General features: G+C 39.6%; 1 protein-coding gene across 5 annotated transcripts in view; it reads right to left on the bottom strand.

The window, feature by feature from the left end:
- DOCK9 (dedicator of cytokinesis 9) overlaps positions 1 to 15,071 on the bottom strand; it is a 172,875-nt gene that overhangs the window by 51,319 nt on the left and 106,485 nt on the right. For all 5 annotated transcript variants that reach the window (XM_015415110.1, XM_015415112.1, XM_015415108.1 and 2 more), the window contains exons 20-31: positions 14,268 to 14,391; positions 13,726 to 13,847; positions 12,873 to 12,959; positions 12,151 to 12,240; positions 11,768 to 11,883; positions 10,950 to 11,019; positions 10,728 to 10,853; positions 10,212 to 10,283; positions 7,710 to 7,856; positions 6,437 to 6,520; positions 3,708 to 3,819; positions 1,066 to 1,244 (exon numbers count right to left, since the gene is read on the bottom strand). In XM_015415110.1, coding sequence (XP_015270596.1) covers positions 1,066 to 1,244; positions 3,708 to 3,819; positions 6,437 to 6,520; positions 7,710 to 7,856; positions 10,212 to 10,283; positions 10,728 to 10,853; positions 10,950 to 11,019; positions 11,768 to 11,883; positions 12,151 to 12,240; positions 12,873 to 12,959; positions 13,726 to 13,847; positions 14,268 to 14,391 — 1,329 coding nt within the window. The remainder of the gene's footprint in view (positions 1 to 1,065; positions 1,245 to 3,707; positions 3,820 to 6,436; positions 6,521 to 7,709; positions 7,857 to 10,211; positions 10,284 to 10,727; positions 10,854 to 10,949; positions 11,020 to 11,767; positions 11,884 to 12,150; positions 12,241 to 12,872; positions 12,960 to 13,725; positions 13,848 to 14,267; positions 14,392 to 15,071) is intronic.

Genomic DNA, 15,071 nt, shown 5'->3' with positions numbered 1-15,071 from the left:
ACCACCCCCTCTCTCCCCTCCTGCAGAGATTCAAAGGGCTTCAGCTGATCAGCAGGGAGCACATAGCCCACTAATCAGTTGAAGCCCTTTAAATCTCTGAAGGAGGGGGGGAGGGATAGCTATGGCTTGGGGGTGTCCCCACCCCTGGAACACCCCCCAAATCCCCCCCGCCGGAGCAAGGAAGGGACCTGGCAACCCTACTTGAGTGGGCCAGCTACATTTTCAATAGCCTTGTGGTTTAAAAAAATGGAGACATTTTCCAAAACACTGTAGTCCACTAGAAATTGTGGAAGCAAATACACTGTCATACTGGACGGCATGCTTTTTGGTTCTGGTAATGAATACTTGTTCCAGAACTGTGTGCCAGGCTCTGGTCAAAGTTTTAGCTTAGTTTTCCATATTTGAAATTTAAAATTATTCAGTGTCTGAGCTCCCTACCCACACTGACGATCAAAAATTTAACTCCAAGTATACCAAACCACTATACCAAGGCCCAGACTTTCAAAGAATTCACTGCAGTCTCCCCCCATTGAGGGGATTAGGAGAATTTGGGCCCCTAGGTTATCTAAGTGGAGGGAGGAAGTCCAAGGTGGCAGCAATATGCTACAGTCCTGGAGGCAGGGGAAATGGTGAATGGCGGTTAGGGTGTATCAATCGGGTCCTTCTCTTCAACTTTCGTTAACTGTTCCAAGAGGCAATGCTGTATTCCAGATGTGTAACACCTGGAGGGGTCATTACATTGTGGGACTGTCACCATGAGCAGGAATCATCTTCAGCAAGGGAGTTCTAAGACTGAACTTTGGAGAGGGGCTGTGGTTCAGTGATCCAGTACATGATTTTGCACTAAAAGAGATCCCAGTTTCAGCCTCTGGCATCCCTAGTGGAAGGTTCTCAATTACAGCTGGTGTTTGGAAAAACCTCCTTCTGCCTGGAAAACCATTGCCACTCAGAATAAATAATAGTGAACTGGATGACTTTTGCAAGTATCTGTCTTGTATATAAAATACACACGCCGTAAGCAAGACAGCTGGAAAAAAGTAAACAAAAAAGCAGATATATATTTACCCTGGAAGCATATCTATCGTCAAAAGAATGCTTGATCATTAAATTCTTCAGAACACTGATAGCAATTTGACGGATATCTCTGAATTCTTGCAGTGCATTTCCCACCTCTCTGAGGAGGAGTCCTACTAAGAAGTGATGCTTGCAGAATTCATCTGATAAGGAATAATCAAGCTGAAGGTCTGGAAGCAAACACAAAAGACAGGAGTTGAGGAATGGTATCATTTTAATACTTCTCATTAATTAATACAAGCTGCAGCACATTCTGTGTTCTCATTTATGTTTGAATTAAAACATGTGTCTGTTCACAGCTCTGATTCACAGAAACCAGCCCCAAAACAAAAACAAATATATCAGTTCAACTATAAACACTGCAATTTTGTATTTATAGTTACTCTCTGAACACATGCTGACTTTTAATGATGAGTTTTAATTAATTTATGACTTTTGAAAGATAGAAGCTTCTAAAAAGCAGCCAATGGTTTTGCTGTCACCCAAACAAACTCCTTCCATGCAGTATGGGCTAACATGAACAGTATTTATGCAGTCTGAAGAACACTGCAAATAGCCATACATCCACAGCAGAAAGTTCTACTAAGATCAAGCATGACTACAAGCAAAAGGCTAACAAAATGGAACATGCAATTTAGAGAAATAAGTGGTACACTTAAGAAATACATTTTTTAGCATTTTTTAGAATGAAAATGAGTAGCAAGTTCCTCCATTTTACTGTCACCTCACATCATCCAAGAGCTGGCTACTTGTCTAGTGGACCTCTGCTCTGTGACTGGAAAATTTTTCATGCTTTGATGCTGGCTCCCAGTTACTCAAGTATTCCCAGTCATGGATTAAAGCCCAGCAAGGATAACAGTCTGGGACCCAGACTCATTTCTCAGCCTTTTAAGAACCTCCAAACAATTTCATACATCTTTTAACAGAATATTTTTAAGGTATTTGTTAAGAGCCATGGTATTAGTTAAAGAAATAATGCCCCCATGACACTTCAACACATTTTAGCATTAGCCATGGAGGTATACTAAGTAATGTACTTAGTAAGATGTAAATAACGCTCGAAGACACCACATCAAGGGGGGGGGGTGTCTCACTCATTACTAATCACTTCTGTAGTTAAGGACAGCAGCTAAGTACTGAGTACAAAATCTTTTGAAGACCCCTGAAGTACTCAATCCTGAGTGCCCTGGATCTTTATATATGTACATCTTATTTTACGAATTTGGATTAACCAAACCCGTAGATTATCAGGATTTTTTTCTTCTAAAAACATCGACTGTGACTGGGGAAGCAAATATCCATTATCACCTATCCAGCACTCTTCAGCAAAATGCTCAAAAAAGAGTATTTTATAATTAATGTTGCTGCTGCTGCTTCATGTGCACTATCAGCAGAGCTTACTGAAATTGGGGTGGGGGGAGCAAAATGACTAAAACAGCAGCAGGTTCCGTCCCGTGACAGCTATACCACTGGGATCGGGAAGCCTCGGAGAGGAGAAATTCATCACTTCCCATTTCACGGAGTCTGATGAACCCGCCATGCATTGTTAAATGCTAGTAAGACGCTGCACAGATCAGCAGAGTACAGAAGAATTCTAAAAATTAGGAAAGGAATAGCATGTATAAACTTGCTTATATTGTGAGCTCGTCCTACAGCAGAACTGATCTCTGTCTAGATGTGTAGGGAGAGTGTGCTAATGGGCTAATTTAGGCCAGTATCTCTTGGGGTGGGGATACAGAGAGATAACCTGTACAGTTCTAACTGGCTTAGTAGATGGGTGAGATTATAAATATAATTAAAAGGCTGGGGTCCAGAGAGGGCTTGGGTACATTCAGGAGGAACTATTGAATGTTTTCTTTTGATCATCAGGCCATATGTCAAAACACTCTTACAGTTTTAAGAGCATCCTGAAATGCAGCATGGAGGGCCTCAGTTCAAGAAAACCACACTCAAGCACCCTTGGGAACACAGAACTAGTTGTGCATTTCTTCAGATCCCAGTTTTCATTATTACATTTTAGGGAATACACCTACATTATCTGGCTAGCACTAGACATATGAGAGCTCTGAAATGATTTTCAATTAACCTACAGTAACATGTCACATGCAATTTCATTTAGTTCAATAAAGCTTAGATCGTGTCATACATTTCTCTTAAAATAGGTTATGTTTTTGTACACACCAGAATACCATAACCCACGAACAGAAATGCTTCATTTTTGCACACATCATTGCTTTTATTGTTAGAAAAACAGTTCAGGAGCAAGCAGCACACCTCACACCTACCTAAAGGAGTAGTGTGGGAGTCCACTGTTGGGGAAAGGAAGGAAAACAGGACAAAACCAGTAAGTGGTACATAGCTGTCTTATTGTTGGGGGAGAAAAGTTAATCCAACCTTTGAAGTTATCAACGTTTCTTTTTTTCTCCTGTGACTCAATTTCCTGCCTTCATATTTTTTCATGGTATTACACTGTTACCTTTACTAGTAAGAAATGTGCAAGGGGGAAAAGAGGTATGAGCTTCCATTTAACTGCAATAGCATATTTCTTTTTTTAAAAAATCAAATACGATTTAGAAGTTTAACAATCTGAGTGTTCCAGCAATGTCAATTTAACATTTCAAATACAGATTTACCTTGATATCTCTGAATTCTGCCTTTTCCAAATGGCATTGGAAGATTCAAAGGAATATAGTGCTCATGGTTACACACTACCCGAAGAAATTCAAATTTGAACTCAAAAAGGGTCTGCAAAATACATTTAACATAGAAATATATTTTTTTTAAAAGCTAGAAAACAGATTTATTTTTTTTTAAAAAAAGCATCACTGATTATTCCAGGTCTAAGAAAGGCCCCATTAGCAATGCCATAGGCAGTTCAAGAGAGGCATTATTATTATGTTATTTATAGTGCACATTTCTCACTGGGTGCGGTCAGACGGCGTACTGAGAGCGGGTTAAACTGCTCCGGTTCTAACCGGATTATATTTGATCTGGATAATCGTGATCACACTTCCCTCCCTTATCCCGCCTCACTGCACAGTCACGTCACTCCCCGGCATCTACACTACCGACGCGCGGAAGTGTGCGTTGGCAGGGTTTTAATCCCCCCCCCAGTTTGCACATGCGCATAGGCGCCCCTCTGTAGAACGGAGGGAACTATCATGGCGCATACACAGAACCACCAGAGTGAATCAATCCAACCCCTCCAACAAAAGGCTTCCGTTTAAATGTTTGACCCAAAAATGGCCTCCATGAGATCCCAAACTCATCTAAATGCTAAAACAAGTGACCGTTTAAATGTCGGTTTTCTAAACGAGGTGGCGGAGCTCCGCCTATTTGCACACCGCCAACGCATTAAAAAAATGGCGGGGGAAAAGTGGAAGCCTTGGGCAGCTTTCCAGAGGGGAGGGGGTTGAGGCACCTGGAAGCGGCTCGACACTGCAGGAGCAATCAGACGTCAGAAAAGTGCGGCTAGAACCGGAGAACCAGGAAAACACCACTTGGGGACCTGGTAGCAAAATACTCCGGTTTAAAGGGGGGTTGAGCCAGAAAGCGACGGATGGTGCGCAGATGTTGACTATGTGATCGCACATAAAAAAAATCCATTGCCGAACCATCACAACACCAGATCAAACGGCGCGTCTGACAGCACCCACTGAGAGTCAAGGCAGATTATACATAATTCAAGCAATAGGATGAGACATCTAATAAGCAGTGTAATATTACAGAATAACAACCTCATTTACTTTTATTTATAAAGCAAACATTTATCCATACCCCATTTATTTATTTAAAAACTTTTATTCATATCACATTTTTCCCCTAATCAGGAATAAAGTCCTTCCCTCCTCCCCTTTATTTGCACAACAATCCTGTAATGCAGGCTAGACAGAGAAATTGGGACAGGACCACGGTCACTCAGCAAACTTTCACAGCACTACAAGAATTCAAGCAGCAATTCCCATCTCCTAGCCCGACACTACACCATCCCAGCTCCTTAAAAGCTAACCAGCTTTAATCCTATGCATCGGCTAGAGCAGTGTTTCCCAACCCAAGATCTGACCCTGGAAACAGTATTTTCCATGTCATACATTAGCTGATTATTTTTTCTTCACTGCATATACATGTTGATCAAGTAACTTGTCTCCTAACGAGTGAGTTTCTTAGAATTTTACGGGGAACTGGAGAGAGTAATGGAGAAAGGAGAGGGTGATCAGAGGCTAGAATCTAATCTCCATAGGCAAAGGCTGTGGATGTCCGAATGCCACTTGCTTGGGCTTCATAGTGGGGGCAGCTGCACCCTTTGTGTGATGTTAAACATCTGGTTAAGCCACTGCAGGAAATGGAATGCTGAACCAAGGCCACAGTTTGTCTAGAGCACACTAGGCAGACATTATCAAATGTAATCGAGAAAAATACCATTTACAACGACGTTGAGTGGTGAGCATATAATTTTTGTAGATTTGCTTACCGTACTGAAAAAGCTGAGAACTGCTGGGCTAGAGCTCACTCCATCAGACACACTAGGCAGACATTATCAAACGTAATCGAGAAAAATATCATTTACAACAGCGTTGATTGGTGAGCATATAATTTTTGTAGATTTGCTGAATGGGGAACCTGTAATCAGTGTTCCCTCTAAGCTGAGTTAGGGTGAGCTAGCTCACAGTTTTTTAGCCTCTGGCTCACACATTTTTGCCTTTGCTCAGGAAGGATGGCTCTAGAGCAAACGAATGAATGCAGTAGTGAAACCGCTCGCTCACAACTTTAACGCCAGTAGCTCACAAAGTAGAATTTTTGCTCAGAAGACTCCACAGCTTAGAGGGGGCATTGTCTGTAATAGCTGAGGAATCCCAGAGTCTTGTTAGAACGGTTTCAAACTTTGGGATGTTCTAATTTAGCAGCGCAGTGCTGAAGCTCCCATTTAACATTCCTTGGATAAAGAAAGGTGATATTTTTGGTCAGCAACAGACAGTCTGTTGTATGTTCTTCTACCATTTTCTGAATATTGCCAATTTTCAATGTCAGAGCTGTGTCAGAAGCAGTGACCTAGAAACCTCTTCATAGATGAATAAAGCTGAAAAGGGATTCTAGAGTTCATCTAGTGACTTCAACTATTGCAACAGATTTCTGCACAAGATGTTTTGATAGTACAAGGACAAGTAGCAGCATAACAATTTGTGCAGTCTTATCTCCTTTCTTTCCAAGATAAGGCCAATGATTTCCTTAGAAGTAGTAGCTATTGGACATAAATGGATAACTTATTTATTATAACCAAGAAAGAAAGTTACCATGTACCCACATCAGAACTCCATGCAAACATACCATTTCACAAGTATAAACTATTTGTTTAATATGGTACCTTTGGATCACCTGGCGCAAAGAAGCTGACATAGTTATTAATCTGCTTGAACACAAATCCTCTGTCCATAAAGGTGAAGCATCTCTGTAAAGGAAAAAGAACATCAATAATGGTTTAAAGGCAAAGTGTCTGGTAAATTATGTTTTCCACTAGAAATAATGCCCGTTGCGGAAATAAATACAACGAGATCTAGAAAGAGGCTCTGGGAGAGTGCTCTGGCTTTGGGCAAACAGTGTCAGTTTCCTGTGGCGACCTCAGCAGGGTTTAATGACAGAGTCCACTGTTTTCTCCAGAGGGACTGATCTCTGCTACCTGAAGAGCATTTGTATGTTTGAGTTATCTCAAGTGTGTCCTAACACTGAGGGGAATCAAATCCTTAGAACTGGCCTCAGTCATCATACATAAGTCAAACACCAAACATCTTAATAATACATAACACTGAGTGCTTGAGAATGAAAAAGAACTAACGATGCCCAAATCTGAGTTATGTATTGTTAGGTAAAGGTAAAGGTTCCCTTGCTCGAAAGCCAGTCGAGGCCGACTCTAGGGTTGCGGTGCTCATCTCTGTTTCAAAGCCGAAGAGCCAGCGCTGTCCGAAGACGTTTCCATGGTCATGTGGCCGGCATGACTAAACACCAAGGCGCTTGGAACGCTGTTACCTTCCCACCAAAGTGGTACCTATTTATCTACTTGCAATTTCTTCCTTTCGAACTGCTAAGTTGGCAGGAGCTGGAACTAGAGATGGGAGCTCACTCCGTCATGTGGCAACTTAGGTCTCGAACTGCTGAACTACTGACCTTCCACAGTCTGCAGTTCAGCGTCTTAACCACTTGAGCCACCGCAGCTCCTTTATGTATTGTTAGCTACATTCTAAATGAGGTTTTAAAAATTTGAACACCAATTAGGATGTGCTAAAGCAAAAAACGAATTATAATTTTTCATATTGCTACACTTTTTAGGCTTAGTGCACGGCCAATCAATGATACCTGATAAAACATAAAACATAATACAAACTACACAGTTCTAACACAACAGCGTTTCATCTTCTGTCCATTTAGAATTGCCCATTATCATACTCAAGCCTGTCCAACTCATGGATTCTGGACTACATGCAAGACATCACCTATGAAGTGGTTCTGTTTGCTGAGGATAAAAAGCTGTTTGGTGGTTCTGTGGGGGCACCTGCTAAAGAGAAACTCTTTCAGATTCAGACATTGCTTTGTTGAGTATATGAAGTTTTATTTGGATCAGGCCCATAAAGAAGTGCATTCACCTTTACGAAGACAGCAAGGCTGTGGTTTGCATTTTTTGAAGCTTCTGGATTATCTTTGTATTTCTGAGTAATGTGTGGCATCAGCATGTTGACAACTGTTTCTACTGCATGATGATAAGAGGCAGGAAACCTCTGATTTCGTAGTAACTAGAAACAGAACAGAGAGTTGTGATTCTCAAGTCTGAGCATCTTGTTAATATGTAAAGTGACCAAGTTTGGAGCAAACTAAAGGGATTGTGAGAAGTCTCAATACTGGTTCAGTTAGAGCTCTCCATTTTGCCCAGAAAATATAGCATGGGAGAAACCTTACTCAGGCTCTCTCTGTACCCAGAGTAAAGAAATACAGGAAGGGATTTGTTCAGATAGCAGACTGAATGCCTACTAACGGAAGCAAAAATCCTTACTCTTTACCTCTTGTCACAAGGAGTACGCCCCTCCCTAGCTTCTGTTTTGTGCTGCCTGTAGCCTGAGCATTAAGTATTGGACATCAAAGCCAAAATATGCTCCTTGAATTTACCCTTAGGATCTCTATCCATGCTTTCTGAGCCTGAGGCTTTTTTAAAAATAAAAGCTAGTTTATTGGGCTCAGAGTTGCAAACTCTTTATAGCTTGGCCAACAGAACCTGTTCTCCCCTAAATTTAGGGATTGTTTCAAATGCAAATCTTCCAGCTGTATATCTTTATCAACGTATAGCTCCAAATTTGTGCAGAGCCATCTCCCTGGCCAGATTTAATGTTCTTCCTTCTGCTCTCCTCTCTGGCAGATTCCAGGGGATCCCCTACTCCAGCAGGTGCTGTCCTTGTAAGAAGGACTGTGTTCAAACTGTCCCCCACGTTCTCCTTCAATGTCCCTTTTATCTGGTGCCCCGCCAGGATCTTCTGTATCCTATATTCTCAGAGATTCCTGACGATTTTAAGGTTCTGTTTTTGCTTGATAAACAAGATATGGAAATAACTAATATAGTAGCAAGGTTTCTTCTTAGTGCTATGGCTATATGTTCTGATAAGCAACCATTAGGTTTTTCTGCTTTCATGCTGTTTTTCTGTGCCGTAGCTCCAATTTTACCCTATATGGATTTGTATTTTCTGATCTATATCTGATCTCCTATTGTATGTATATACGTATGCCAATAAAGGCTTCTCGAAATTAAGTATTGGAGGGTTTGCGGTTAAAACTTTTCAACTGTCTTTAGTGTTAGTATTATTGAAAATCAAGCAGGTAGCTGTGTTGGTTTGTTGCAGGAAATCCAAGAGAGTCTTTCCTGTTGGTTGTTAAAGACCAACAGATTTATTGAAGTGCAAACTTTCACAGGCTAGACCATCTGATGAAGAGGGCTCTAGCCCGTGAAAGACGATGCTTCAAGAAATGTTAAGTTTTTGAAGTGCTACAAAACTCATTTTCAAAAGACAGGAAAAACACTGGATTTATTTCCCCAAATACTGTTATATTGCATGGATGTAAAGATGTACTTTGACAGAAACAGTCTCAGATTTAATTATTGTAATTCAAAACAGTTAAACCATCTTATTTTATCAGGTCCCAAGAGGAAAGACTGAAGAGAGAGTCTTCCACGTCTGGAACAGAAAGTACGTTTTGAGATTTAAAAGTAGATGGATGTCTTACGTAATTAAAGGGGAAAAAATGACAAGGTCCGTTAGAGGTTTATAAAATTATGCATGGTGTGGAGAAAACAGACAGAGAATTTTTCTCCTTCTCCCAGAACACCAGAATCACCCAAATTTATTTGGGGCACCAAATAAATTTGATAGTATTTTCAAAACAGACAAAAGAAAGTACTTCGTAATTTTAGAATTCATTGCTTCACCATTTAATGGCTGCTACAGGTTTAAGTGGCTTTAAAAGGACATTAGACAAATTCATGCACGACAGGTATAAAAATGTATAACACTTATGCTAGCTGAATGGAATCACCAAGTCCAGAGGCAGTATGCCTCCACATACTAGGCACTGAATGTAGGCACCCAGTGAGCCTCATATGGGAAGGCATTCCAGAAGTAATGAGTGAAAAAGCCCTCTCTGGTCACCACATGCATGCCTCACCTCCAGTGTTCCCTCTAAGCTGAGTTAGTGTGAGCTAGCTCACAGTGTTTTAGCCTCTGGCTCACACATTTTTGTCTTAGCTCAGGAAGGAGGGCTCCAGAGCAGACTAATTCATGCAGCAGCCAAACTGCTTGCTCACAACTTTAATGCCGGTAGTTCACAAAATAGAATTTTTGCTCACAAGACTCCACAGCTTAGAGGGAGCATTGCTCACCTCTGCAGGGGGAAGTACAGAGAACAGAGCTTAAGGATCTTAACAGAAGGGCTAGACAATATGGGAGGAGGCCGTCCCTCTAGAATTATTCACAGTGATAGTTTCCTTTTCTATCACTTTTTCATATTGCACTCTACATCTTCCTAGTGTCTTGTAAAAGTAAAAAATGGGGCCAATGAAATACCCCCATGGCTTATTAAACCTTTTAAAAAAATTATTTACATACCTTTACTTTACTATTTTCTATCAGGTGCTGAGCCATTGATTTGATCAGAATTTCAAAGAAAAACCAGGAGTACTATTAAAAACAAAAACAAAAGTTATTTAAATGATACATGTTTAAATATATCTCACCTACACACCAACCTGTATTATACAACTGTTTTTCTTGTAATTGTTATACAGTTATATTTTATTATTAATAAGTTAGTTTACTCATTTTTTAAAAAGTTCTGGTTTAGAACAACAGTCCTATTTACAAAATTTATGCCATGTCTTTCAGCTGAACAAGGCGGCTAACAGATTAAAAAATATAATACAAACACATCTCAATAACCATTAAAACCAAACTAAAACATATTATTTAAAAAGTTAAAACCAAAACTAAAACACACATACAAAAACATAAAAACTACAGTTAAAACATAGGGCAGGAAGGAGGGAATACCAGATGAAACAAAAAAAAAGTTCACTGGCAGAAGATGGCAACAGAAGGGGCAGTCTTATCACAAAGAATAGATACCTTGAGCAGTTTATTGCTTGTAAGGAAGTCAGCAGATGGTTTCAAGATTGTAGTCATGGATTTGGCAAGTTCTTCATGCACAGTTTTATATTCTGAAGCAATGTAAGGCTCTGCTTTGTAAGCATACTTCAGAAGAGAAAAATTGAGTTAGCTTTATGCAATGTAAATATGATTATTAGGTTCGTTTTAATGTTGCTACCTTTGATACCAAGTATATTTTACCTTAACATAGGATCTCAAATAGCTATCCAGGCCTTCTTCATGGCACTGGGCAACTACATGGATGATGACCCTAAATGAAATGAGAATATATCTTGTGATTTCTTGATCATAAGAAAGTATTCCAATTTGACATTAAAAATGGCAACATTCGGAAACCAGCAGGCAAATGTTTTAGTATTCCAGGGCATTCTGATGCTGTTGTATAAGCCACTGTTCCCCTACAAAAGAACATCAAAGGTAGAATCCAATGCAAATTGTTGAATTAGAATTCATTAACAAACTCTTCCCTTTAACAAGAAACTGGAGTTCCTCGCTCACTATAGATGCTTCTGTCTTGCATATCCCACCTATTACAGACGTTAATATGTTCAGCTATACTTCTATAATTTTCTGTTGTATTTGCTTATTTTGCATTAGATATTATGTTAATCCTACTCTGTATAACAACAGTTGGTAGCAGCTCTTACCCATTACAAGTGTACTAATGACACTTTTCTTGTTTCAAACCAGCCTTTCTCTCATAACAACCCACTGCCCCCACACCATTTTTCTGTTGTGCACATAAATTTATTGGCTTTATGGATGTACACGCCATGCATCTGATAAAGTGACCTGAGACTCCACAGTTTATACTGGAATAAATTATGTTAGTCTCTAAAACTACCACTTGATTTATGCTTTAATTGCTACTACAGACTAACATGGGCACCCATCTAGGATTGCAATCAGAGTAGATGCAGGGTCAAGGAATAAAACACCATCAGCAACTTAAAGCCAAAAGCATGTATTTACTGAGACTCTTGAATCTAATTGTTTACCTAGTTACATTCACTGCAACTTCTTCCTGAGTAGCTCTTGTAAGGACTCTAAACAATTGGTTTAAAATAGTAGGCAGAAAAGCTATCATCACATGGCCCTCCATAGCATGAAGACTCTAGAATAAAAGAGAAACTAAAATTGGAATCACACTGCATATTTTAAATAAGTAACATTCCCCAAATTATGGTAAAAAGCATCCTTACTACTTAGCTGAATAACAGAGGCAACCAAGTTATCCCACCACAGGGGAACACAGCTTTAAGTCAGTCAAGCTGAATATAAATACAGTTGACCACAAAATATTTTAATTAACAGTTGGTAGCCCGGACTGCCACTGATCTGCTTCCACCACATTGCAACACTATATATTGTCGTTTCATACCTTAAGGTATTTCACAAGGTCAGCTCCTAAGGCCTGAGCTCCAGAGTCAGTTTTTTGACAATACTGGAAGAAATTGTTTAAGTGCTGGTCCTAACAAAAGAAATGGAAGCACAGGTAAAGACAGTTAACACGTGATCTGAATCTGACTGCTCTAAGACCTCATCAGACTCCGTCACCATTGCCAGCTTTACCTTTACTGGTCTAACCGTGGTCCATCACCAAAATGCAGAATACGGCCCCTAGCAATGGGCAATTATTTCTGATCTCCTTGTTTGACTCTCATGTTTCCTACTCACTAAGAAGGGAGCCCTGGCAACAGCTGCTGCTATAAGGAAATTCAGGACCTGCAGAATGAATGTTCCACTCTTCTGTTCCTTCCCTTCCATTACTTGCTAGCAGCTCCCCTCTTAAGGAAAGGGGCTGACATACTGGGGCATGTATACTGCAAAATACTGTTTTGCAGTATTTCTAACAGACCATTTGATAAATCCTCAGCTGCCACTGGACATCGGCAAACACTATGCACAGTTTAATGGTAGATTCTGAACATGCTACATTGCATGCAATCCACACTTTTACCTGAAGGGGGCACATTTATACAAGCTTTAAGCAGGCATCGCAGATTTTTATTTGTAGATTTTTAAACCTACAAAAATTATACCCAACCATTTTGACACAATTATATCAATAAATCTGGAACACACAGTCATGGAGTAATCTACCTGTGTGTATACTGTAGAAACCAGATGAGTTGAAACCTTTAACAGTGGTTTGCCTCCATCTACCCATTTAATTTCAGGGCCAGAATGCTACGTAGACAGGGGAAAAAAGAAAAATAAGCTGCTGTACATATTTGTATGACATACAAAAGACATGCTGGGCTGCTTTATTAAATTAAGCACCATTAATTTAGACAAAGGACAAAAATATTTATAGCCATTTAAAAAGAAATGCTATTTTAAAAGTTGTAAAATAAAATATAATCTTAAATGACTATCTGGCTTTTAACTCGCTAGAAAACTGAGCAAGATGCCAAACAGTATAAAATCCTTACAAAGTAAAACTGAACATACAATTTCAGAAATTCTTGATTATTTCTCCATGATTAGTGTTGTTATACAACTCCTCACAACAAAAACCCACGACAAGTGTCAAAATACTTCAAACATTATTAAAACTCAAGTTTGCTGTTTCATGCTAATATTAACTATGCCAAAAAAATTAATCTTAACTCTAAAGACAGTTTTTCCAGTAATGAGTTAAGAATATGCCCTGAAAGTATGCATGTTTCATGGTGTGAGGAGCAAAAGATCTTCCAAAATGAATTACTGCCGTTTTTATTTCTGTCTAAAGAAAAGATTTCACCATTAATGAAATACAAAATCCTAAATGGCCTTTATAAATTTGGGGGTTACACAAACTTAATAGGACAGTCTAATCACGTCTTGTACATTCTGGACACGAAAGCAAATAAACACTTGTCTACACTGTCTTAAGCTTTCTTAAGAGTTACCTTTGTAATTCTGCCCTGCTAAATTACAAACAATATTTTTTAAAAAAATCAAGTTCTTTTACTTTGCTCATGCCAGGTTCTTGATTGTTGAGATATCCAGATGGAAGATTAGCAGATACTGGAATATGTTGCTCATTTGTCACTACTCTTCCATCTTTCAACAACTGAAGCCAGGCATACCCAACTACAAAAACAAAAGCAAAAGAAAAACATATTTTGTTTTTAAATGCACACATTTCAAGTATATATCATATCTTAACACAAAACGACCTTGGTGAAGCTTTGATGTAATATTTCTTCTAAAAGTAATATTTCTTCTAAAATATTAACATTTAAAAACCTATTACCCAGAAAAACAAACCATATAATATTAATTTTAAAAGAGCAAGATTGTAATTTCTTTTTGAAAGAGCTGAACGGGTAGCATATTTACTAGCAAGTAAATTCCACTGGGAGAAGTAAATATGATTTAGGATCCAGTTTTTACACAATTGTATGAAAAATCAAACATCAGAATACTGACAAATTAGTACTGGAATTTTTCAATAGCCTACAAAGTAAGTATTAAAACAAACAAAACACACTAAAAGATACTCGGTCATGCCTTGAGTTTCCACAATGTCTTTCTTCTTGGTCGTTCCTTTACTTGAATTATCACAACTGACATGGTAGAAGGTAAACAACAAATGGTGCTTTTCATGAAGCTGTGTGGGCAACTCTATTTTTACCTGAGAAGAAAACAAAGTTAGTTTGGCTTTAGAATACACCTTTCTATTGGAGTAGGTTAATGCTTTACAGGACGCGGGTGCAATCAGGTTCCGTTAAATTTTGCATCCATTGTTTAAAGGCAAGTTCTAAATGCATGTGGACTGTTCCATTTGTGTCAATGGAGGAAGTAGCTCTGAACAGTAACAGATGCATTTGCTGAGTTTCTCCTCCATTAAAGCAGTTAGGTATGCTGTTAATGCAAAGAGGTGTTCCTGCTCCAATGGATTAAGATTACTACTATAAAGTGCAGGGGGCATTTCCTGTGGGAGCGCACAGGAGTGGCGCTCTGGCAGTAAGGAGCTCAGGGGGCGGGCACATGCAACAAGCCCCACCCCCTGCTCCCAGCAGCCCTCAGTTGGGCCACGAGGAGCAAGAAGCAGCCAGGTAAATTGCAGAGCCCCCCCGCCCGCCTTCAGGTACAAGCTCTCCCTCCTCTGTGAGGGCAGATCTGCACATTCCCCCTCCACCATAGCTAGCAATCCAAAACAGTCCAGTGGCACCTTTAAGACCAAGTTTTGTTCAGGTACAAGCTCTCCCTCCTTTGTGAGGACAGATATGCACGTCCCCCCCCCAATAGCTAGCAAAACGAAACAGTCCAGTGGAGCCTGAGTGGTGGGTGTTGCCTTTTGACACACTTCTG

This window comes from Gekko japonicus, unplaced genomic scaffold, assembly GCF_001447785.1.
Source record: "Gekko japonicus isolate JY-2015 unplaced genomic scaffold, Gekko_japonicus_V1.1 scaffold52, whole genome shotgun sequence".
NCBI lineage: Eukaryota > Metazoa > Chordata > Lepidosauria > Squamata > Gekkonidae > Gekko > Gekko japonicus.
This window is presented reverse-complemented; position numbering and strand designations above follow the sequence as displayed.